The 25,480-nt window shown below is 43.4% G+C and overlaps 1 protein-coding gene across 1 annotated transcript in view; it reads right to left on the bottom strand.

Moving 5' to 3' along the window:
• Positions 1–25,480, bottom strand: part of rtbdn (retbindin) — a 78,158-nt gene that overhangs the window by 29,934 nt on the left and 22,744 nt on the right. Inside the window, exon 3 of the mRNA XM_072248119.1 lies at positions 1,918–2,005. Coding sequence (XP_072104220.1) covers positions 1,918–2,005 — 88 coding nt within the window. The remainder of the gene's footprint in view (positions 1–1,917; positions 2,006–25,480) is intronic.

Here is a 25,480-nt window from a genome sequence, read left to right on the forward strand (position 1 = left end):
TACAGAGAAAGTGCAGTGCAGTAAATAAATATTCTGCAAGAGTTCCTCATTAGAATATGAGAGGTCCATTTTAATATGGGACGGGGCGGGGGGGATCATTGTCAGATTTGGAAAAACCCGGTAAATGGACCTTAATGTGTGGAAGTGAGGTCATACACTTTAGTACAGGCATTCTGAATGGAGACTGCAAATGAGTAGAGTAGAGTGTGATCTAGGTGCTCTTTTGCATGAACCACAAAATGTCCAGAACTTAGTTAGGAAGACAAATTGCATGCTGGCCTTTATTGTGCAGGGGTTGGAGTGTAAGAATAGTGGGATTTAATTAAAGTTGTACAAGGTGGTAGTGAAGCCTCATCTGGAATATTGAATTTTCATTCTATTAACCTTCAAAGGAATATTGAAGCACTGGAGGCAGTCCAAACGAGATTCCTCAGGCTAATTCAGGGGATGAGAGGGTTGTCCTATTAAGAGGCACTGGACAGTTTGGGTTCGTATTCATTAGCGTTTAGATGACCTCATTCAAACATGCAAAATCTTCTAATCACCCCTCATTGACATGACGTTGAGATGTTTTCACTGTTGGGAGACTGACAACCACGGGGTCATAGATACAAAATAATGGGGTCATAAAGCAGAGGTACATAAAAATTTCTTCTCTGAGAGTGATTCTCTGGAATTCTCTTCCCTGAGGGACGTAGAGGCCAGATCATTAGATATATCTAAGGTAACGGTAGAAAACTCTGAAAGATCGAGGAATATGGAGAACTGGTGCAGAAGAGTTGAGGCCATAATATACATTAATTAGCCCTTTAAATTGCCTGTGGTGTGTAGATGAATGATTCAATCTTGGAAAATTGAGGTTAATGCAGGGAGAATTAAAAGAAATGGGATTAATGTCAGATTAGTGTAAATGAGCACCTTGTAGTCGGTGCAGGCTCAGTGGGCTGAGCCTCCTGGTTCTGTACTGTATCACTTGGAATTTAGGGCAAAGTACCAGAATGCATAGACACTTGTAAACATGAAGTATTCATGGCTTCAGGAGCAGAATTAGTAGAAAAAAATAGTAAGCTGGAATGCTGACATTCATTCTTGCTTTCAGCACAAGAACAGGAGCTGGATCTGTCCATTTCCAAGCAGTTCCACCGTTCAGTGAGATTGTGCCTGGATCTCCATCCTAGCTCCCTTCATGTGCCCTGGTTTAGTTTCCTTTACATCCTTTATGTGCCCGAACATCAACATCCTGAAATTTTCAGTTTACACTCCACCTCAGCAGATGTTTGCGAGAAGAGTTCTGGATTTTGACTGCTACTCCTGTGAAGATGTGCTTCTGGACTGCCCCCTGGACCTTACAACATACCATCATGATCTGGGGTCTACCTCATAAGAAATAGTTTTTCACTTTCTATCTTATTTGACCCTTTGATCATTTTAAGTATGAGTCCTAAATTACTTCACATTGAAGGGAACAGAAGCTTAATTGGTACAGCCCGTGCTTGGCCTTTTCAGGCTCATAAATTAGTGTTGCACCCTTTCAAGAATGAATTAAAGTTCTGTCACTTGGTCCCGGTTCTTCATTATTCTATGATTCTAAATATGATCTAATGTTTTGCAGTAAGATTTACTATGTGAAAGTCCGGTGTATAAAAGGGCAGAAGCTTTTAATTAAAAAATGCATGCCACACAGAATCTGACAGTTGATGAATTGGACAGTTGCCCAAGTTGAAAATGTTCTGAAATTAATCCTACTGCTCTCGACCTGGGTTTACTTTGTAGTGGCGTTCTGTGCAATGGAAGGGGCTCATTCCCCTGGTTAACATTCTTCACCTTAATCAACACAAGAGAAACTCATTAAATCCACCTCAGCCAACTCGTTCACAAGTTCCGTTTGAAGCCATTTCTCTTTTTAAGTGCACTCACTTTGAGCTTAAGGACCCACATCTGTTCCAGGACGCGGTGTCTAGTGAGATATTCATCTTGCCGCTTGTATCCACTGAGCAGCAAGCGTCTGTAATTCAAACAAACAGTCCACGTTACATGCTGAAAATTCGTCAAGTAGCAATCAGATGTCAAGAACACCAACATCTGATTTGTTGGCCACATTAGTAGAAGAAACCACACTGTCACTGTTGGGCCCTTCCCAACGGAATACTTTCTCCCTCCTGAACCTAATGGGATGGAAGACCCCTACAATCCTTCCCACAACTTCTCTGACCTCCTGCCATCAGGCTGAAGGTTCACAGCACGAGAACCAGAACTGCCAGGCCGACCAACAGCTTCTTCCCCCAGGCTGTTAGACTTTTGGACACCCTGCTGCCAGCCGGCACAAACGTACTCCCTGTCAGAATGCCCCGTCGCACCCCCACCCACTCCCCAACTCACAGGCACACTCTCATCCTGCACTGGTCACTTGTCATCTTTTATTGCTGCTGTTTCACACATTCATACGACTGCTTGTTTTATTATAAAAATGCCGGTAACATTATAATGTCTTATAGAATCATGCGCCTCACACTTTATGTCAACCTGTCAATCACCAGGCTATGCCACTCAGGGGCTTGTGCTAATATCATTTTGTGCTGGATTGTAACTATGTCTGTTGTCTATATAGGTGTCTATATATACACCTTATGCCCAGAGGAATGACGTTGCATTTAGCTGTATATTTTTGAATGAAAATAAACTTTAGCTCAAATGAAAGAAACAGGAAGCTGAAATTTGGGACATTTTTACCCATCTGGGAGCGTAGGAATAATGATGCAGTTCACTAGTCACGCTGCCCTGATTAAACTCAGACAGTTTAAGATGGATGAACAACAACTAAAGCTCCCACACAGTTCAGCAGAATAAAGCCACTCTGTTTGGTGCCAGAATGGCATGGGAAATGGATCGGTCCCAAACGTTGTTCCTTTGAGTTACGAGGTGATTGGTAGGCGAAGGAAGGGCAAGGCTCCCGACAAACAATCTGCTCGGGGAAGAACTCAGTGGTTCGGGCAGAATCGCGTGGGGAGAGCAACCGTCGATGTTTTGGGTCAAAACCCTGCAATAGGCCCCGATGAAGGTTTTCAACCTGAAACTTCGACAGCACCTGTCTATCCCCCCCGCCCCCAGCCCGTAGATGCTGGTTGACACATTGAGATCCTCCAGCATCTGCAGTCCCTTGTCTGCTGTCCACAGGTTTTATGGCAAACAGGAAATGGGGAAAGGATGCTTAAGCATAGTGCGTACAATGTCTTTATAGGCATGAGTAAGGGGAAGGTCGGGCTCAAACACAGGTCCCAAGGGCAGATGTTGGGTTACTCTTCAGTTTCTGGAATGTACACCTATTTCTACAGAAGAGCTTGCAATTTTTAGCAACTTTCCTAACCTTAGTTTGCCCCTAAATCCTTTATATCCATTTCCAAATGAAATACAGAGGTAGAATACATGGCAGTCATTTTGCGCATCGATTCCACAGCAGCAATGTCTCAGCATTATTTGATCATAATATTTCTATTTTAATTGACATTTTTTTGAAGAGAAATATTTAGGTAGGGCAACCAAGAAAATCTCATTCACAATTCATGAACTGGATCAGAGTACTGTAACAGCACAGAAAGAGAGCGTTCAGCCCTTTGAACTGCTACCGTCTCAGAGTGCCAGAACAAATGCATCTGGTCCTGTTTTTGTGGGATGGTATTTTGTAACAATCCACCAGTTTTTTTTGCTTGTCATTATTTCCAAAAGAAGAGAGAAAAAACAACACAAATTAAAATTTTGTGATACCACACAGGTCCTGGGAGTTCAGACCTACCTAATGAATACTAGTGCAGCCCACACACTCTTGAAATTTCTATCTGGATTGAAAGTCTTGTATCTTCTTTCCTTTGAACTCCCCCAGAATTTGAGCAACACTGCCCTAGGGCTAGTAGTTTGTTCAATATCATCACTTCTTATGAGGCTTGAAATCATGACGTCTCCCATGTTATCTACAATCCCTGGACATTTTGTTTCGGCAATAATCCACTCATGCTTCATTTGCTGTGAACGCAGTTAATGCTGCTTCAGTAGTTTCCTGTGCACTGTCTTCTCTCATTATTTTTAATTACAGTAATCACTGGTTACAAATAACAAAATGTCAGCACTGTCCCCTCCAAATCTGTTTGGCTGTCGTTGCCAACTATAATTTCTGCTTGTCACCACACAGTTGCATTAAAAACAAGACTTTGAAAGTTGTTGTTTAAAAATAATCTCTTCTGAATGTTTGCTTTGTACCCTGAATATTTTAAGCTTCCTCCTCTCATGTACATTTTTATCAGTTCTAATCAAAGGTTCAGAGCCCAAATTATCCCGAATTAGAGTGAAAAGAAATCATCTTCCCCTTTTCGCACCTGGTGTGATGACTGTCTATTTAAGAGCAGCAAGGGAAAAGGAAGCACTCTGTCCCAACACGGGCTTCAGATCAAGATGAAGGCAGGCATCAGTGGGAGCTCTATCAGGGAACTTGAGGGGCATCAAGGTCCTCTTTTTGCTCACTTTGTTCATGAAGTTCATACACTTGTAACTGAGTTATAGACACACACAGCAGGGAAACCACCTTTCATCCCATCGAGTTCGTGCTGACCTTCAAGCATCCATTTTATTCTTCCTCATCAACTCCCTCCCTCCCCCCAGATTTCACCATACCAGGAATCAGCTCTTTATCCCTCTCCATTGATGCTGACTGACCTGTTGAGTTCTTCCAGCATCTGCAGGATCTCTAGCGTTTATTATACACTAGGAATGATTCACAGAGGTCAATTAAACTACTTTGGGTGGTGGGAGGAAACACACACACACACACACACACACACAGCGCCAGAGGTCAGGTTCGTACTTGGAGCTGTTGATGGGTCTAAATCTACTGTAAATCTATGGTGGGGTGGCACTGTAGTGTAGCGGGTAATGTAATGCTATTACAGTGCCAGTGATGGGCTCAATTCTGTCAGTGTCTGTTCTCCCCATGACTGTTTAGGTTTCCTCCAGGCGTTCTGGTTTTCTCCAACAATCCAGATGCAAGTGTTAATAGGTTACACGGGTGTAACTGGACTTGTTGGGGTTGTAAGGCCTGTGACCATGCTGAATCTCTATAAACACAAGAGATTCTACATATGCTGGAAACCTTGAGCAACGTACACAGACTGCTAGAGAAACTAAGCAGATCAGGCAGCATCTAAGGAGGGAAATAAACAGTCCTCTCCTATTAGATTCCTTCTTCAGTCCTTTACCTATTCCACCCATCACCTCACATATCCCACCCACCTTTCCCTCACTTGGTCTCACCCATCACCTGCCTTCCCTACCCCCATTTTCTACTCTGGCTTCTCCCTCCTTTTCCAGTCCAAATGAAGTTTAAGTCCCGGCCTTAAACTTCAACTGCTTATTCATTTCCTCAGATGAGTCTGAATGCTTTTCCGTCGACTTGGGGTAAAAAAAAATTAGCCAGTCCTTTCCTTCATAGACTTCTTGGTCAAGCATTTGTTTGAAGACTCAGTTTAGATGCCCCATGTAACTGAATAACTCCACCATGGACTGTCACAAGCCTGGCTGTGAAAGGAGAAGGGAAGACATGGGGCTAGCGGCCCCATCCTACAAAAACTCAGAGCTATAGAAATACCAATAGAAGCTCCAAAGACCTCATCCCTGGGACAGGAAGGATCTTCACAGATGGTCTACATCTGGGGACTACTTGTAATACTAAGCCAGGACAGAGGACTTTGGCAAGCTGCTGCCGACAGCCTGTGCCCCAGCTGGGGTGAAGGGTGTAAGTTCACAATTTTCTTTAATTTTATAGAGGAGGAATGATGAACGACCTCCACCTGAAACATTCCTCTCCATAGGTGCTGACTGATCTGTTGAGTTCTTCGTACATCTTGTGTGTGTTATTCCATTTGGATTGGGTGGAATGTGTCCTGGGCAGAGAGGCAAGTCAATGAAATGGGGCAGAAAAGACAAAGAAACCGGGTAGCATAGTGTCCGAGTGAGTGGAGCCACTACGTCACAGTTTCAGAGAGCCAGGTTCAATCCTGACCTCGGATGCTCTGTATGTGAGGTCTGCTTGCTTTCTCTGTACCTGTGGGTGCTCTAGTTTCCTCCACCACCTTGAAAACATGTGGGTTGGTAGATTAATTAACCACTGTGAAATGCCTCTCACTGTGCAAGTGAGGAGGAGAATCTAGGGGAGCTGATGAGAATTTATTTATTTATTTTTAGCATTTAGAGATATGGCACAGAAGAGCCCCTTGCTGTCCTTCAAGCTGTGCCACTCGGCAACCAACTGACTTAACACTCGTCTAATCATGGGACAACTTACAGTACTAGGACCAATTAACCTACTGATTCACTACATCTTCGGACTGTGGCAGGACACCAAAGCACCCAGAGGAAACCCAAGCACATACGGGAAGGAACATACAAACTAGCACGCTGAGGATGCCAGAATTGAACACTGACACCCCCGAGCTGTAATAGTGTTGCATTATAGTCATAGTCATACTTTATTGATCTCGAAAACCAATTTCCCCCGGGATCAATAAAGTATGACTATGACTAACCACTACGCTCCCTTGGGGAAAATGGGAAGCAATAGGGATTCATGTAGATTAGTGTAAATGGCTGGACGACGGTCAGCACAAAGGTCCTGTTTCCATGCTAGGCAACTCCATGGCTTTGTAAATGTACTGAAGGACCTAGTGATTGTGTCAAATGGAATGCTAACATTGCTTTAGGAAACTAGGTCAGCATTTGCATCTACTGGGTCCCTGTCAGCATCTCCTCTGTGAGTTTTTGAAGGAACTCTATGTAATGATCTCTGAGGACCTAACCTGGTCCCAACATATTGATGCAGCTACCAAGAAAGCAAGACAGTGTCCATACTTCATTAGGAGTTTGAAGAGATTTAGTATGTCAACAAAAACACTCAAAATCTTCTATAGATATACTGCGGAGAGCATTCTGACAGGCTGCATCACTGTCTGGTATGGTGGGGTTCTACTGCACAAGACCGAAAGAAGCAGCAGAGAGTCGTAAATTTAGCTGGCTCCATCTTGGGTACAAAGTACACAGGACATCTTCAAGGAGCAGTGTCTCAGGAAGGCAGTGTCCATTATTAAGGATCTCCAGCACCCAGGGCATACCCTTTTATAGACAATACACAATAGGTGCAGGAGTAGGCCATTCAGCCCTTTGAGCCAGCACCACCATTCACTGTGATCATGGCTGATCATCCACAATCAGTACCCTTTTCCTGCCTTCTCCCCACTCCACTATCTTTACTCCACTCCCTTCACTCCACTATCTTTAAGAGCTCTATCTAACTCTTTTTTTGAAAGAATCCAGAGAATTGGCCTCCACTGCCTTCTGAGGCAGAGCATTCCACAGATCCACAACCCTCTGTGTGAAAAAGTTTTTCCTCAACTCTGTTCTAAATTGTCTACCCCCTATTCTTAATCTGTGGCCTTTGGTTCTGGATTCCCCCAACATCAGGAACATGTTTCCTGCCTCTAGCATGTCCAATCCCTTAATAATCTTATATGTTTCAATCAGATCCCCTCTCATCCTTCTAAATTCCAGTGTATACAACCCCAGTCGCTCCAATCTTTCAACATATGACAGTCCCGCCATCCCTGGAATTAACCTCGTGAAACTACGCTGCGCTCCCTCAATAGCTAGAATGTCCTTCCTCAAATTTGGAGACCAAAACTGTACACAATACTCCAGGTGTGGTCTCACCAGGGCCTTGTACAACTGCAGAAGGACCTCTTTGCTCCTGTACTCAACTCCCCTTGTTATGAAGGCCAATGTGCCATTAGCTTTCTTCACTGCCTGCTGTACCTGCATGCTTACTTTCAGTGGCTGATGAACAGGGACACCTATGACACCAATGACACATTCTGATTTTGCTTATCCTCTTGTTGAAGTTCAGAGATAAATTTGTTCAGACTGTTATCCTTACTTGTAACTGTATACGCAGTGAGCTGGTTAGCGCAATGCTGTACAGTGCCAGAAATCACCGCCTGGGGTTCAATTCACACCGTTATATGTAAGGCGTTTGTATATTCTCCCCATGACTGCATGGGCTTCCTCCAGGTGCTCCGTTTTCCTCATGCATTCCGAAGGTGTAGGGTTAGGGTTAGCAAGTTGTGGCACGCTATGGTGACACTTGTGGGCTGCCCCGGCACATCCCAGGACTGTGTTGGTCATCGACACAAATGGCACATTTCACTGTTTTGATGTACATTTGCCAAATAAAGCTAATCTTTAAAAAAAAAATTAGCTTTGCCTTCTCTGCTCTATCTTTGGATGAAAATGACATACAAGACGCTCAGCAGTGAAATACAAAAACTGTCCCAGCTCCACTCCATCCTTTGCTGAACTGTGTGGTGGACGTATCCCCCATCCCTTGTCTCATGCTAAGGGTGAAAGTGAGGTGGTCTGTCGGCAGCTCAGATTGTTAGATGCACAGAGCCCATTGCTCGCAAGGCCTTGGTTGTCTTTGGGCACAGTTTCACTGAGATTTAACGATGCAATCTGTTGTGACGGGCTCTGCAAATCCAAGAGGAGCCCAGGAGGCAAACAGCAGACTGGCTGCTCGGCTTAGTGACCTTAGTGTCTTTTTCTATAACTGGCAGGTTCATGTGACAAAACTTCCCATCCCACATTCCTGGATATCAGATAAATCTTCCAAGCTTTGAGAGCTGAGACTTATGGAGAGATACAGCACAGAAACAGGCCCTTCAGCCCATTGAATTTGCACCAATTACACCAACAAGTAGTTGGAGTATTGTGTGCCATTCTGGTCACCTACCTACTGTAAAGATATCAATAAGATTGAAAATGTACAGAAAAAATTTACAAGGATGTTTCCAGGACTTGAGGACCAGGGCTATTGAAACAGATTGATTAGATTAGGACTTCATTCTCTAGAACATTGGAAAATGAGGTAAGATTTGTTAGAAATTAACAAAATTATAAGGGCTATAGATAGGTAGGAGACTGAAACACCTTGAGGAAACCCACACGGTCACAGGGAGAATATCCAAACTCCACACCGACACCCTGAAACGTTAGGTTGAAACCAGGCCTCTTGGCTAGACTAGCTCTGCTTGTGATCAGACCCAAGAACTTTCCACCATTCCAAAACAGTGTCCTTGGGACAGGGAGGCTTCAGCCTCTGATCAAACCCATTTCAGGTACCAGCTTGATTTTTCAAAGGGAATTTTTATGAATGTTGGTGCATATAATTAATTTTATAAATTGGCATTTCCTTCCTTGAAATCTTTCTGTGCCATGAGCAGAAAAATCAAAGATGTTTTAAGTCAGCTGCTGACAGATTTTGGTATTTGGAGGTGCTCATTTGAAGGTAAAGAACAAAGGAGAAGCTAATCAGCTAAAAGGGGCATCATTTTTATATTGTTTTCTTTGTATTCTTTGAGGGTCTCATCAGGAAAGTTGCAAGGAACGTCAGCATTTGAATATTCATCAGCAGCCCCAACCAGACACCTGTCTGTACCTACAGTTTAGAAAAGCAACTGAATTGCACAAAATTGTCTGAAGGATGGGACCTATTCAGTTCCTTTCAATTAGCTCTCAGACGTTTTATATTGTGAGAACTTAAGAACTTTCCTCTTGTGGGAGTGCCCAGAACAATGGTTTAAGATTAGGATTTAGTGCCAGGTTTGAGGAAGGGCTATTTCCACAAAATAGCAGAAATTTAGAGTAAGTTCTGTTCTCAGCCTCCTCCAACCACCACACTCAGCACCCCCCCTAAAAAGGCATGGTCCAGTGGAAAATTATGAAAGTGATTCTTGTTTTAAAGGGATGCGTATCAAGACTTACAGAACTGAATGAGTTAAAATCAGTCAGTCTCGATCTAAATGAAGACGGGCTGAATTTCAAACAGTAGAAACTCGTGGCCTGAACACACTTCAATGGTATTTACTTCAGTGGCCAAAAATGGTGAAATCTTGTGAGCACAGCCTTTCACTCTTAAATGGACACATTCAAAGCTATATGTACCTCTCAGTTAGGCTCAATAACAGTAAGTGTTTTGGCGAGGCAGCTAATTCTGCATACACTCAGCGGCCACTTTATTAGGTATATCTGCTCACTAATGCAAATATCTAATTAGCAAATCATGTACCTGCAACTCAGTGCAAAAAAGCATGTAGGCATGGTCAAGTAGTTCAGTTGTTGTTCAGACTAAGCAACAGAATGGGGAAGTGATGTGATCGAGGTGACTTTTGACCATGGAATGATAGTTGGTGCTAGAAAGAATGGTTTGAGTATCTCAGAAACTGCTGATTTGGGATTTTCACGCACAACTCGAGGGTTTACAAAGAATGGTGCGAAAAGCAAAAAAAAACATCCAGTGAATAGCAGTTCTGTGGGTGAAAATGCCTTGTTAATGAGTGAGGTCAGAGGAGAATGTTCAGACTGTTTCAAGCTTACAGAATTGGAATCAGAATTAATATCACTGGCATGTTTCATGAAATTTGTTAGGTGGCAGCAGTACATTGCAATATATAGTAATAAAAACTGAATTACAGTAAGTATATCTAACCTATATATTTTAAAAAGTTAAATTAAATAAGCAGTGCAAAGAAGTAGTGAGGTAATGTTCATGAGTTCAATGTCCATTCAGAAATCCGATGGTAGAAGGGAAGAATTGTTGAGTGTGTGCCTTTAGGCTCCTATACCTCCTTCCTGATGGTAGGAATGAGAACAGGGCATGTCCTGGGTGATGGGGGCCCTTAATGATGGATGCCACCTTTTTGAGGCATCGCTCCTTGATGATGTCCAGCGTACTGGGGAGGCTTGTTCCCATGATGGAGCTGGCTGAGTTCACACCCTCGTGCAGCTCATTTCAATCCTGTGCAATCCTCCATACCCGACGGCGATGCAGCCAGTTAGATTGCTCTCCAGGGTACATCTGTAGAAATTTGTGAGATGGTGACGTACCAAATCTCATCCAAGTCCGAATGAAATATAGCCGCTGTCCTGCCTTCTTTGTAGTGGCATCAATAGGTTGGGAACAGGCTAGGTCCTCAGAGATGTTGATGCCCAGGAACTGAAAGTTGCTCACCCTTTCCACTTCCAATCCCTCGATGAGGACTACTGTGTGTTCCCTCGTCTTACCCCTCCTGAAGTATACAACCAATTGTTTGGTCTTACTGACACTGAGTGCAAGGTTATTGCTGCGATACCACTCAACCAGCTGATCTATCTCGCTCCTAGAGAGGAGAAGATGGCGGCACGATGCAGCGCGCAGCGGCCACTCTGGTGGTGATATCTGTTATCTGTCAAGTAGGGTGCCGTGCACAATTCTGATTTGATGGAGACGGGTGTGAGAAGCACGGAGGAACATCTGGTGAAACTTCTGAAATGCCTGTTTCGCTGCCGCTGCTACTGTGTGATCCAGAATCTCCGGAGGGGAAGGCCCCGAATCCTCGGCTTTGCTTGTTGCTCGGCAGCCGGGGCGGGGTCGAAGCGTTCGGCAGAGATGGTGCTCCGTATCGGAAGCTCGAAGTTTTCGGACGGACTCAGAGTCGGCTGTGGTCGGGTGCTTCCAGGATGCTGCATTGGCAAGTTTGCGGCGCTGGAAGCTCATGGCAGGGAGAGTTTCTTCCTTCTACCGTCTGCGTGAGATGTTGGGGCTATCGGGACTTTGAGACTTTTTTTTACCGTGTCCATGGTCTGCTCTTTATCAAATTACGGTATTGCTTTGTCCGGTTGTAACTATATGTTATAATTATGTGGTTTTTGTCAGCTTTAGTCTTGGTCTGTCCTGTATTTCTGTGATATCATACTGGAGGAACATTGTATCATTTCTTAATGCATGCATTTCTAAATGACAATAAAAGAGGACTGAGTGTCCTCATAGTCTAATCTAATCCTATATGCCTTCTCGTCACCATCTGAAATTCTGCCAACAATACATGTGTTGTCAGCTACTTTATAGAAGGCATTTGAGCTGTGCCTAGCCACACAGTCATAGAGTATTGGTTAAGCACACATCCTTGAAGTGTGCCAGTGATGATTATCAGTGAATTGGAGATGCTATTTCCAATCCGCACAGGCTGTGCTCTTCCAGGGAGGATCCAGCTGCAGCGAGAGTAGAGGCCCAGGTTTTGGAGCTTTTTGATCAGAACTGTAGGAGTGATTGTGTTAAACGCTGAGCGATAGTCAAGGCAACAGTAGCTCAAATGTCCACACATTACAAAAGTGATGTGCAGAAAAGCATCTCTGAATGCACAGAATGTCAAACCTTGAAGTGGATGGACTACAACAGAAGACCACAAACACACACTGTTGCCACTTTATTAGGTACAGGAGGTTTGGCCTGTTGGGCTGGAAGGGTCTGTTCTACTCTGGATTTTTATATTTATTTAGAGATAAACTCAGTGGGATTGGTCAGAGTTAGGGTTCATGGGAGGAATGAAGTGACTCTCAACCCTTGGACAAACCTGTGAGGAACTCAGCATGTCGGGCAGCATCTATGGTGAGGAATAAACTCTCGATGTTTCGGGCCAAGACTCTTCATCAGGACAGAAAAGGGGGAAGAGCCAGAATAAAAAGGTTGGGGCAGGGGAACCAAAGGTGATAGGTAAAGCCAGGTGTGGAGGGAAATGAAGTGAGAAGCTGGGAGGTGATTGGTGGAAAAGGTGAAGGGTTGAAGGAGGAGGAATCTGACAGAAGTGAAGAGTGGACCATGGGAGCGAGGCTAGGTGAGTACATGGCCGAAGAGGTGGAGAGAAGCAGAGATCACAGAGGGAACCGTGACAGATAGTCTGAACTCTCGTCAAAGAGAAGATTTAAACTTCTTCAGGGTAGACATATCTTGAACAGGCTTCGCACTGGGGCAGCAAATCATAAACACAAGAGAATTTGTAGATGCTGGAAATCCAGAGCAACACACACAAAATACCAGACTGAACGAGTGGAATAAACAGTTGATGTTCTGAAAAGAGATTCAGCTGTTTTTCTTAGCTGTTGTCTGAACGCCCTTTGGTTGGGGGTGAGAGGGTGGATGACTGTGGGCTGCTGGTACTGAAGGCATGAATCATCAGCTACTCCCTTCCTGATGAGACAATCAAAGGATACAGAGAAAACTATTAAAAAATTATTCTCTGCTTTGCTGATTAAACTTGTCTTTGTTCTTTACCTTCAAACTAAAACTGTCAAATACCAAAATCTGTCAGAAGCACAGAGCACACTGAGTGCCTCTGGGATTCATATTGGCTGCACATTAAATAGCAGGAACCCTGCACCGTATTTCTTGTAAAATTCTATTTTATTTGTATCTCCTTCCCCTACCCCCACACTGGTACGTGGGTCTACATTTTTTTTAATATGGTGACAAGTGCTTTGTGCTTGCTCTGACTTCTGAAATCACTAGTCTACTTTCCTAAGCTCAAGAATCCAGGATCTGGGTCATCAGGACTGGTCATTTAAGACTGAAGAAGAGTTTTTCTTCACTATTGTAGACCCTTGGAACTTTTTTCCCCTCTGAGGATGTTGGCCATTTTACATATTCAAGGCTAAAAATCAAAAGTTTTTTTTGATGTTAAGGGAATTGAGGGAGTTAGAACATAGAACAGCACAGACAAGCCATTTAGATGTGTCAAATTTTAACCCACGAAAATCAGTATGTCCTTCCCTCTATTTTTCTTTCATCCATGTGCCTATCTAAAAGTCTCTTAAATGCTGCTCATGCATCTGCCTCAACCACCACTCTATCAATGTATTCCTTGAATTTGCCACTCGCTGTGTGAAAACCTACATCAGATAACGCCCCCTCCGCTGTACTTTGCTCCAATCACTATAGAAGTATGTCCTCTTATATTACCCTTTGCCACACTGTAAAAAAAAAAAGTCTCTGGCTATCCATTGTATCCATGCCTCTATCGTCTTGTTCACCTCTATCAAGTCACCTCTGATCCTCCTTCCTTCGCTCCAAGGAGAAAAGCCATAGCGCACTCCACCTTTCTGAGGAAGACATTCTTTCAAATCCAGGCAGCACCCTGGTAAATCTCCTCTGCACTCTCTTTAAAGCCACCATCCATATCCTTCATATAATGAGAAGACATGAGATTTGAGTTGGAAAGCAAATGAGCTACTGGATCAGACATAATCTTACCAAATGTCAGAATAGGCTCAAAGGAATAAATAACCTTCAGTTATTTCTTTAAAAGATTAGCTTCATTTTACACATATACTCCCAAATTTGAAACAGTGAAATGCATCACTTTGCATCAACAATCAACACTCAACACAGTCCAAGGATGTGTTGGGGCAGCCCAACAAGTGTCGCTGTGTTTCTGGTGGGAATAGAAGCATGCCCACAACTCACTAACCCTAAACATATGTCTTTGTAACATGGAAGGAAACTAGAGCATCCAGAAGAAATCCAAATGGACACAGGGAGAACTCCTTGCTGACAGCAGCAAGAATCAAATCTTGATTGGTGATCACTGGTGTCATAAAGCGATTGAGCTCTGTGCCCTATCTGTGCTATCGTGCTGTCTGTGTTTTAAAAATCATTGCATTTCTTTGACTTGGGAAACCTTTTCTTGCTCCTCTGACATGTAGTCACAACTCCTCCAGAACCCAAACTACCGAACAAATTACCTGAACACTTCTGTCAGACCTTACTGTGCTTAAATTAACCACTCTGTTTTAAATAGTGGCTGGACTTCAATAGCTGTGAAGTACTTTGCAACGTTGTGAGGTTATGATATGCTCTGTATAAATACCAGTTTATCTTCCATTTGCTCTTCCCTACATTCATCGTGAAGTTATGGAATTGTTCTGTGATAGGCATTATTGTGGTGGTCAGTTCTCTGCCACTGAGCACCAGTGCTCAAGTCGTGTGCGATTATAAACCATGAGTGATGCCCAACTATTTAGACTTGGTAAGGCATCACTACCTCGCCAAACACATTGTCCTACCCAATCCTATCATACTTACAAGATGTTTATCAATGGATAATGATTGCAACCCAAATGACATATAATCCTGTCTCCTTAAATCGGACCAATCCCACCCCTCCTGTTTCTGTGGTTGGGTATTCAACTGTAATCCACATGGGACAATCACTAGCAGGGAAGTGTCAACAGTCACCAGTACAGGGTGGTAGCCGCATGTCTTGAGAGAGGCACTGCATCTTCTAGTCTGAGATTCAAGTCAAGGTATAGCAGTGGGTCACTTAATTAAGAATTGAAAATACACGAGTTTCTGCAGACGCTGGGAATCCCCAGCAGGTCAGACAGCATCTAGGGAGAGGAGCAAAGCCAAAATTTTAGGCTGAGACATTTAAGAATTGGGTAGTTTGTGATGCTCCTTGCCGTTACAGAGAACGCTATCAATCTGCTGCATGTGTTGGGCAGAATCAAAATCAGCAGCATATGTTGTGAAATATGTTGTTTCGTGGGAGCAATACATAATGAACTATAAATTACAATCAGGAATATATATAATAAATTAACTAAATAAGTTGTGCCAAAAGAAAGCAAAAAGAAGGTGAGGTATAATACAACAGTTCATAGTCTATTCGGGAAGAAGTTGTTCCTAAAATGGTGAATGGCGCCTTCAGGTTCCTTTGCTTCCTCTTTGATGGTAGCAATGAGAACAGGACTTGTCCCAGGTGATGGGGTCCCTAGTCATGGATTACTGTCTTTGAGCTGAGTCTAGCCACACAGTCAAGGATGTAGAAAGAGTAGAGCGGTGGGCTAAGCACACATCCTTAAGGTGTACCAGAACTGATTGTCGGCGAGGAGGAGATGTTATTTCCAATCTGCATTGACTGTGATCTCTTTATGAGGAAGTCAAGGATCCAGTTGCAGAGAGAGGGTCAGAGGCCCAGATTTTTGGAGCTTGTCGATTAGTACTGATGGTATGATGGTATTGAATGTTGAGCTGGAATCATAAGCAGGAGCCTGACGATCGCTAATGTTCAAGTGGACAGCCGGCGAGATTGCGTCTGCTGTGGACCTATTATGGCAATAGGTAAATTGCAGAGGGTCCAGGTCCTTGCTTAGGCAGGAGTTTATCCTGGCCATGATCAACCTCTCAAAGAGCTTCATCACAGTAGATGTGAATGCAACTGGGAGATAAGCCGAGGCAGCTCACCGTGCTCTTCTGGGGAACTGGTATGATTGTTGCCCTTTTGAAGCAGGTGGGAATTCTGCCTACAACAGTGAGAGATTGAAGATGTCCTTGAATACCCACACCAGCTGGTTGGCACAGGTTTCAGTGCTCCACCAGACAGATCATCAGGGCCCAACACCTTGCGAGGGTTCACCCTCATGAAATATGTTCTGACATCGGCCTCCGAGAGATTGCAGGGTCACCAGATTTGCCAGATGTTGCAGGGCAGTAACAGAAGCAAATATCCTTTTGGGGAAGGTTCACTGTGTTCATTTCTTCCTGTTCTCAAGCCCTTCAATCAGTTGGCTGGCTACATGAAGGTCAGCAAGAGTACAGGGCTGATTGACAGGAGTTGGTCTCTTGCCTATGATTCTTGGCGCAGTACACTCACAACTGAGGCTGTGCAACCACAGAGACACCACAGGAGAGACACAGAACAGGCTGTTTATTCATGTCATAACAGCTGGATGGATATATATATATATATATATATACACACACACACACACACTTGAAAGAGGCATACAAAATGATAAGAGGCATTGTTGAGCGGAGAACCAGAGACTTTTTCCGAGGCTGGAAAATGGCTAATACAAGGGGGCATAATTTTAAGGGGATTGGGGAAAAGTATATCATGGATGTCAGAGCTAGGTGTTTTTTTTTTAAAAACAGATAGTGGAAAACATTGCCAGGGATGGTGGTAGAGGCAGACACATTAGAGACATTTAGGAGACTCTGAGATAGACACATGGATGATAGAAAAAAAATGGAGGTCTGTGTGGGTGGGAAGCATTAGATTGTTCTTGGAGTTGGTTGAAAGGTCAGCACAGTATCATGGGCCAAAGGGCATGCACTATACTGTACATCCTATATAGCTGTGCTGGGTACAGGATTCATTACCAACAGTATGGATTATTTGTGGAAACACCAAGGGATATGTATAAATTCTTAGGGAGTGAAATTGACATTTCTCAACATCCTTTGAAATTCAGAATATCCCAAATTCTGTGCATCAATCTTGTACTTTTGAAATATAATCACTGCTCTCTCCCTCCGAGGCATATTGGGTTTCAAGGTGGCTAATGAGGCCAATATATAAATGTAGATAGTTCCAACAATGGCATAGGACATACCTGAAGGGCTGATTTGTGAGGGTATCTGTTCTTCCCACTGTTCACACTCTGTGCTCCTGTTCAGTGGAGTCCAGGCTGTCACTGCCACTCACATGTTCCTCCTCCACATTGGCTGAAGATTCCCAAGAGTCCCAGGGTCCCAATGCAGGGTATTCCCAGGGAATAGGTTGCATTTCTTTTCAAACAGTATTTGAGCTATTGCAAAATCACAGTCCTTCAGGTAATTACTTTCAATGACAAAGCTCAGAATAGAAGATTTTTTGAATGGGAATAAAGGGGTTAGTTGGGACTGCTTCTTTTCATGTTACATGACAGAATTGATGGCTAAGTGGCCAAGTCTGCAGACAATACAAAGACAGGTGAAGGGCATGATGCCTTTTAAGCAGAGCAGGGTACGCGACTACTCAGTAACTGAAGTGCTCCCATGCACGTAGCCTTTGTTGACGCACAGCTGGAATTTTCTTTTATATAAATGTTAATATAACTTTGAAATCAATGTTAATATAATTGTGAAATACCCTGTAATTGTGTTAGTGAATACAGTATAATCCATAAAATTTTCAAAATGATATACATACACAATCTTTACTTTGAAACATTTTAGAGCTTCAGTGTATTTACATTGTCAGAGTTTCAAGTTGCAACACTGTTACAAATTGAAACAATAAACACAGAATGGAAATCAGTAGCTTATTGTTAATAAATGCTGACACCATCTAGTCAAAATATTTTTACTTTTGTCATTGTGCCTATCAGTTGTTTTGACTACCTGACAAAAATTTACTTGTGTTGTGAGTTGTGGTTTGTACTTGTTGGATATGAATATTACCAAATTAAGATTCCTTGCGTTTTTCAGGCCATGTAAAATTTCTTGCTCAGAGCAATGATTAAACAGCTATGCAGTCCAAAAAATTAGAAGGAATGTTGGTGAAAGGGCAGGTAGTGTTGAGGAAGCACAGAGTCTGCAGAAGGACTTAGACTGATTGGGAGAAAAGGCAAAGTAGCAGATGAATATAGTGCAGGGAAGTGTATAGTCACGCACTTTGGTAGAAGGAATAAAAGCAGAGACTATTTTCTAAATGGGAAGCAAATTCATTAATCAGAGGTTTTTTTAAAAAAAAAGGGACATAGGAGTCTCCTGCAAGATTCCTTGAAGGTTAATTTGCAGGTTGAGTTGGTGGCAAGAAAGTCAAATGCAATGTTAGCATTCATTTCAAAAGAACTAGAATATAAATCGAGGATATAATGCTGAGGCTTTATAAGGCTTTGGTCAGGCTGCATTTGGGCCCTTATCTAAGAAAGGCTATGCTGGCAATGGAGAGGGTCCAGAGGAGGTTCACAAGAATGATCCCAGAATGAAATGGTTATCATAAAAAGGAGCATTTGATGGCTCAGGGCCTATAGTCACTGGAGGTTAGAATAATGGTGGGAGGGGGATCTAATTGAAACCTATCAAATTTTGAAAGGCCTAAATAGAGTGGATGTGGACAGGATGTTTCTTATATTTGGGGAGTGCCCCTAATCATCTGCAAATTTGCTGATCCAGTTTACCACATTGCCATCATTAACCTGGATGACAAACAACACAAATCCAATTTCCTATCCCATCCTGAATATGAAGTGACTGAAACTTCTTGACCAACCTCCCATGTAGGACTTTCCCATGTAGATAACATTCACTACCTTTCTTTCATCAACTTTCCTTGTAACCTCTTCGAAATAACTCCGAGGTTGGTTAGACACAACCTATCACGCACAATCCCAAGGCCCCCTGTCCTTAAGAATACCTTTCAATAACGTACCAGCTACTGACATCAGACTCATTGGCCTATAGTCTCCTGACATCCTTAGAGGCTTTCTTGAACAATCGTACTATAACATTAACTACTCTCCAGTCCTCAGGCGCCTCATCTGTGGCCAAGGATGTTTTGAATACCTCTGCAAGGGCCCCTGCAATTTCTGCACCAGCCTCCCACAAGGTCCAAGAGAACACCTTGTCAGGCCTTGTGACTTACCCACCATAAAATTCCTCAAGACAGCAAAGCACCTCCTCCTTCGTTATCTGTATCTGAAATGTGGTAGGAAATCAGAAGAAGAGTTGCAATCACAGGGAGAACCTTGTGAACTCCTCACAGACATCAGAGGTCGGGATCTGTGAGACAGAGGCCCCGCTGTCACCACATACCTTGAAATCATTGAAGCTATGATTATAAATGCAGACCTCTCGTCCAGAAATTGGAAAAAGTCCATGCAGAATAGACTGGAAATAGATTAAATGATAAGCTGGCCTTCCCCTTGAGGTTCAGACAGACTGACTGAGTATTTGCATCAAGTTATTCTCTCATTTTATCTACTAACTTGTATTGCTATTCAAATATTCCACCCAACAGCTACCTGACCCCCATCTTAAGGTTGTATATGGTATGCATACTTTGATGGAAAATTTACTTTGAATGTTGAACCTTTGTTTTTGAATGTACAGCTGTCCATAAATTCTATTGTATTTCTTTATTTTCCTGAAAATTCCAGCAATAAAATGAATCTCAGGGTAGTATATGGTGACATACCAGTAGCTCGATAACGAACTTACTTTGACCTTGACCTTGCCTCTCCAACTCTTACGCAGAACACCAGTCTTACAAGCACATTAAAGGGCGAATGCAGAAAAATAACCTACAAAAGTAGGTCATTTATAAAGAATTTCTATCTGACCAATGGATTACAGAATACAGGATCACTGAGGTTATAAATTAATGGAATTGCTTGAGCAATTCATGTCCATCAATAGGGTATGGGTATTGATCTTACTACATTAAGCGCATTGCCAACTACTTGTTATTCATAACACTGTACCATCTGAAGGCGCAGAATAAAATATTCCTTTCAGCCCAATAGGTCAGAGCTTCAGCAACATGGTGGAGAGCAAATAATGGGTAAATGTCCTTGGTGACCCATATATACACACAGTGGCCACTTTATTAGATACACCTGTCTACCTGTTCATTAATGCAAGTATCTAATTAGCCAATCATGTGGCAGCTACTCGATGTAAAAAAGCATGCAGACATGGTCAAACAGTCCAGTTGTTGTTCAGACCAAATATCAGAATGGGGAAAGGAATGTGATCCAACTGACTTTGAGCATGTTGGTGCCAAACAGGGAGATTTGAGCATCTCAGAAGCTACTGATCTCCTGGGATTTTGACACAGAACAGTCTCTAGACTAGAGTTTCCCAACCTTTTTATGCCGTGGACCCCTACCATTAACCAAGCAGGTCTGTGACCCCAGGATGGGAAACCTTACTTGAGAGTTTACAGAGAATGGTGTGGAAAAACTAAATATCCAGCCAGCAGCCGTTCTGTGGGCAAAAATGTCCAGTTAATGAGAAAAGTCAAAGGAGAATGTCTAGACTGGTTTATGTTGACAGGAAGGCGATTGCAATTCAAATACCCATTTGTTACAACAGTGGAGTACAGGAAGCACCTTTGAATGCATCAACTTTGAAGTGGTGGGCTACAACAGCAGAGGACTGCGAGCATATACTCAGTGGCCACTTTATTAGGTACAGGATGTAGATAGTAATGTTCACTGAGTATATATGTCTAAGGTAGATGTGCATGATTGATGTACAACTTGTTTCTTGTAGGTGGGAAGCAAGGGAATGAAGATGATTGTAGCAACACGAGGAGCTATATTTAGGAAGATATTGATTTAATGAAGACGAGGGGTTGTTTACACTATGCACCCAAAAAGTGCTGCTTTAAAGAGACTACATAGACTCTGAATTCATTAGGAACCCATTGTGGATACACATATTGTTGGCTTCCTTACAGACTTCCAGCAGTAGTGGCCTTTGCCTTCCTGATTATCACTCTTCACAATCTATAAATTTGTCGATGACATAAGTATTGTTGGCAGAGTTTCAGATGATGAGTGCCATCGCACTTGATGTCAGAAAGACCAAAGGATTGATTGTGGACTTCAGCAAGGGGAGGTGAAGGGAACACACACAAGTCCTTATGGAGGCACCAGCAGTGCAAACGGTGAGCAGCTTCAAGTTCCTGGGTGTCGACATCTGTGATGATCTGCCCTGGGCCCAACATATTGATGCAATTACAAAGAAGGCCCGACAGCGGAAATACTCCATTTGGAGTCTGAGAAGACTTGGCCTGTCATCAAAGACTCTTGGAAGTTTCTAGATGCACTGTGGAGAGTATTCCAACTGATCGTATCACTGTCTGGTGTAGAGCGGCCACTGCACGGGATCAGAAAAAGATGCAGAAACTTGCAAACTCAGCCAGCTCCACCACAGGCACTAGTCTCCCCCAGAACTGAGGATATCTTCGAAGGTGATCCCTCAAAAAAAAAAAAGCAGCATCCATCATTAACCACCCCATCACCCAGGACATGACCTCATCTCATCAAGGAGGTGGCACTTGAGCCTGAACACACACACTCCGTGTTTTAGGAGCAGGTTTTTCCCCTCCACCATCAGATTCTGAATGGACAATGAACCCATGCACCCCGTCTCACTTGCTTTTCAGGTTTGTTCATCTTTTGCACTACTTACTTAATATACATTTCTTATTGTGATTTAGTTTCTCTTCATAATTATATATTGCAGTGTTCCGCTGCCGCAAAACAACATATTTCACTACGTATGCCAGTGATATTAAACCCGATTCTGATTTAGCCTGTCTCCCAACTCCACCCCTTTCCCCCCTCCCACAGCTAGCCACACCTGCCCATCATCCTTCACCCCCTCCTCAGTCCACCGATCGCCCCGGACTCCTGTCTCACCCCTCCCCTGCTCCTTCGTTACACGGGCCATCTCCCCTCTCCGATCTCAGTCCTGACGCTGAGCTGTGACTCAAAATGGTGACAATTCCTTTCCTTCCCACAGATGACGCTCGAGCTCCAACGGTCTCCTTCTTGCTCAAGGTCTCATTGTGTGCCTTGCAGCCAATAACAGAGGTGACCGAATGACCTCCACTAACCAGCTTTGACGCCCTGTAGCTTTTGATGTGATTATTCAGTGGTATTGTAGCTTACTAAATATAACCTACATACTGTAACTCTGCCCCCCCCCCCCCCCCAACAACACAGATTCCCTTCTTATTTAAATTGTGGTATGGTAGTGTAGAGGCTATCGCCCTGCTTTACTGTGCCCGTCTGCAAGTGTGTGTACATTCTGCCTGCGATGGCACGGGTGCCCTGGTTTCTTCCCACGTTCCAAAGAAGTACGACGTAGGGTTAGCAAGTGGTGGGCGTGCGATGTTGCCAACAGAAGCTTGGTGACATTTGTGGGCTGGTCCCAGCACACCTCTCACTGTGTTGGTCACCAATGCAACAAAAAATCCAACACATTACAAAGTATGATTTAATGTTTTGATGTACTGTACATGTGAAAAATAAGGCTAATCTAATTGAGCTTAGAAGGTCAGGCAGCATCTATAGAGGGAAATAAACAGCCAACGTTTCATCGGGGCTCCCAACTCAGCTTGTTTAATGTGATGCTGAAGATTTCCAGCATCCGCAGAATCTCTTGTATCCCTATTGGTTACAGCCTTTCCAACACCCATCCAACTGCCTGTTAAACTGTTATTGAGTTTCTGACTCCACTGCCCTTTCAGGCAATGAGTTTCAGACCCTCACCATCCTCTGGGTGAGGGGAGATTTTCTCAACACCTTAATAGGTCCTGGAGAAACAAACAAACTGCTGGAGGAACTCAGTAGGTTGAGCAGCAATCGTGGGAGGAAAGGACCTGTCACGGTTCAGGTTAGAACACTACATCACGACTGAAGTGGAGTGCTTAACTTAACTTCTTGTTGCCCTGTTATGCCCCTTGCAGGTTCTTCCTGTTCGCTGCCCATCCTTTTAAAAAGGAATATGGAGGAGCAAGACCACTTATTCCACTTGGGTAGCCTTTAACCTGACTGATTTCACGAATTTCCGGTAAATTCTCCCCCCCTCCCCTTTCTCTCTTCTTCCATTCTGCCCCCCCTTACCCCATCCCTTCTCCTCACCTGCCCATCATCGCCCTCTAGTACCCCTCTTCCTTTCTTTTCTCTCCTCTCCTATCAGATTCCCTCCTTCAGCCCTTTACCTTTCTACCAATCACCTCCCAGCTTCTCACTCCATCCCCCACCCACCCACCTTCCCCCTCACCTGGCTTTATCTATCACCTTCCAGATTGTTCTCTTTCCCCTCCCTCCACCTTCTTATTCTGGCTTCTTTCTCCTCCTCCCTTCCAGTCCTGATGAAGGGTCTCGACCTGAAATGGTGACTGTTTATTCATATCCATAGATGCCACCTGACCTGCTGAGTTCCTCCAACATTTCGTGTGTGTCATCCCTTTTATAATTTTGTACGTCTCACTGAAGCCCCAGAAGCAGAAAAAGAACACACTGCAGATGCTGGATATCTGAAATTATAAAACAACAGGACATTTTCCTTCTAACTCCGCATCCGTCAGATGACTCTGAGAGAAAAGAGCAGCTTATGCACGTTAATGAGTTTAGTGCTTGGCGAGTGGCGTGTGGCCTAACGTTCAATTCTTCTAGGAGGTCAAAAGGAAGCAGAAGATTTGAATAAAAATAGTCCTTTAATTCCAGTTACTTAACACCGTGTCTGCCTGGTAATTCTTTGATTACAGCCTTCCATCATTCATGTGATGCAATTATTCCATGGTATCTTAGCTCCCTTAATGTCAACCTGCACACTGTAACCTCCCCCTCTACGACAAAGATTCCTTTCCTAACTAGAAGCATGAAAGTGCCCAGATTCAGGAAAAACTGACATGACTTTCCTACTTGTCTAACAATGCTGATTTAACTCACTTTTGATGGGCACTATCTTATTGATATCCTGCCCCTTATGTTTACCAGAATGGTTGATACTGTGCTGGACAACCAGATTCAATCCTGATCTTGGGTTTTACTTGTGTGGAGTTTGCATATTCAGCTTGAGTGGTGCTCTCACTACCGCCCACATCCAAAGTCATGGTTAATTGCCCCTGGAGCACAGGTGTGGGTGGCAGAATCTGTGGGGGTGGAGGGGAGAAGAGTTGATGTGGATAAAAGATGGGAATAACTTAGAGTTAGAGGCTGAGGGTGTAAAGAGTTGTACTTGATTCCTCCTTGGTAAAATGTGCATCACAAAATGGAAGTTTGTAAAACAAAATGGCGTCAGTCTGGGATGTGGGAATATTTTGATAAAGTGCAAGGGAACCAGTCCACAGCCAAACTTTGAGCATCTACAGCCTTGACAGTATTTATCCGGGAAAGTATTGAAGGGTATAAAAAGGGGCTATTTCTTGTGCAAGAGGGAATCATTTCTTAAGCTAAGTCAAGCCTACTTTAAATTAGGCCTCAACAATGTCTTATGCAACTTGAACATAACATTCCAATTCCTCTACTCAATGCTTTGATTTATGAAAGCCAACATGCCTAAAGCTCTCTTTAGACCCCATCTACCTGTGATGCCACTTTCAAGGAATTATGGATACGTATTCCCAGATTTATCTGTTCTACCGCACTCCTCAGTGCCTTACCACTCACTGTGTAAGATCTACCCTGGTTTTTCCTCCACCCATTTGTCTGCATCAAATTCCATCTGCCATTTTTCAGCCATTTTCCAGCTGCAAACTTTGATAATCTGATCCCTAGGCTCCCAATATTGGTGTCATCTACAAATTTGTGGATCCAATTAACCACATTATCATCCAGATCACTGATTATAGATGGCAAACTACAATGGACCCGTCACTGATCCTTGTGGAACACCACTAGTCACAGGCCTCCAGTCAGAGAGGCAACCATCTACAGCCATTCTCTGACTTCCTCTCTTGAAGCAAATGTTGACTCGAATTTACTATCTTATCTTGAATGCTGAGTGACTGAACCTCTTTGACCAGCATGCCATTTGGGATATTGTCTACATGGTCTTTAGTAAGGGCTTTGACAATGTCCACTGTCTTTCCTTCATCATCTTTCCTTGTAACCTCTGAAAACCTCTAAGATTGATTAGACACAACCACAATCCCTCATCTGGCTCTGCATATCCAAACAGTTATACATCCTGTCCCCAAGAATACCTTCTAGTAATGTATCAGCTACTGTACTGATGTCAGACTCACTGGCCCTATAATATCCTGGCTTATTCTTAGAGGCTTTCTTGAACAAC

Source organism: Mobula birostris, chromosome 32, assembly GCF_030028105.1.
Source record: "Mobula birostris isolate sMobBir1 chromosome 32, sMobBir1.hap1, whole genome shotgun sequence".
In the NCBI taxonomy this organism is placed as follows: domain Eukaryota; kingdom Metazoa; phylum Chordata; class Chondrichthyes; order Myliobatiformes; family Myliobatidae; genus Mobula; species Mobula birostris.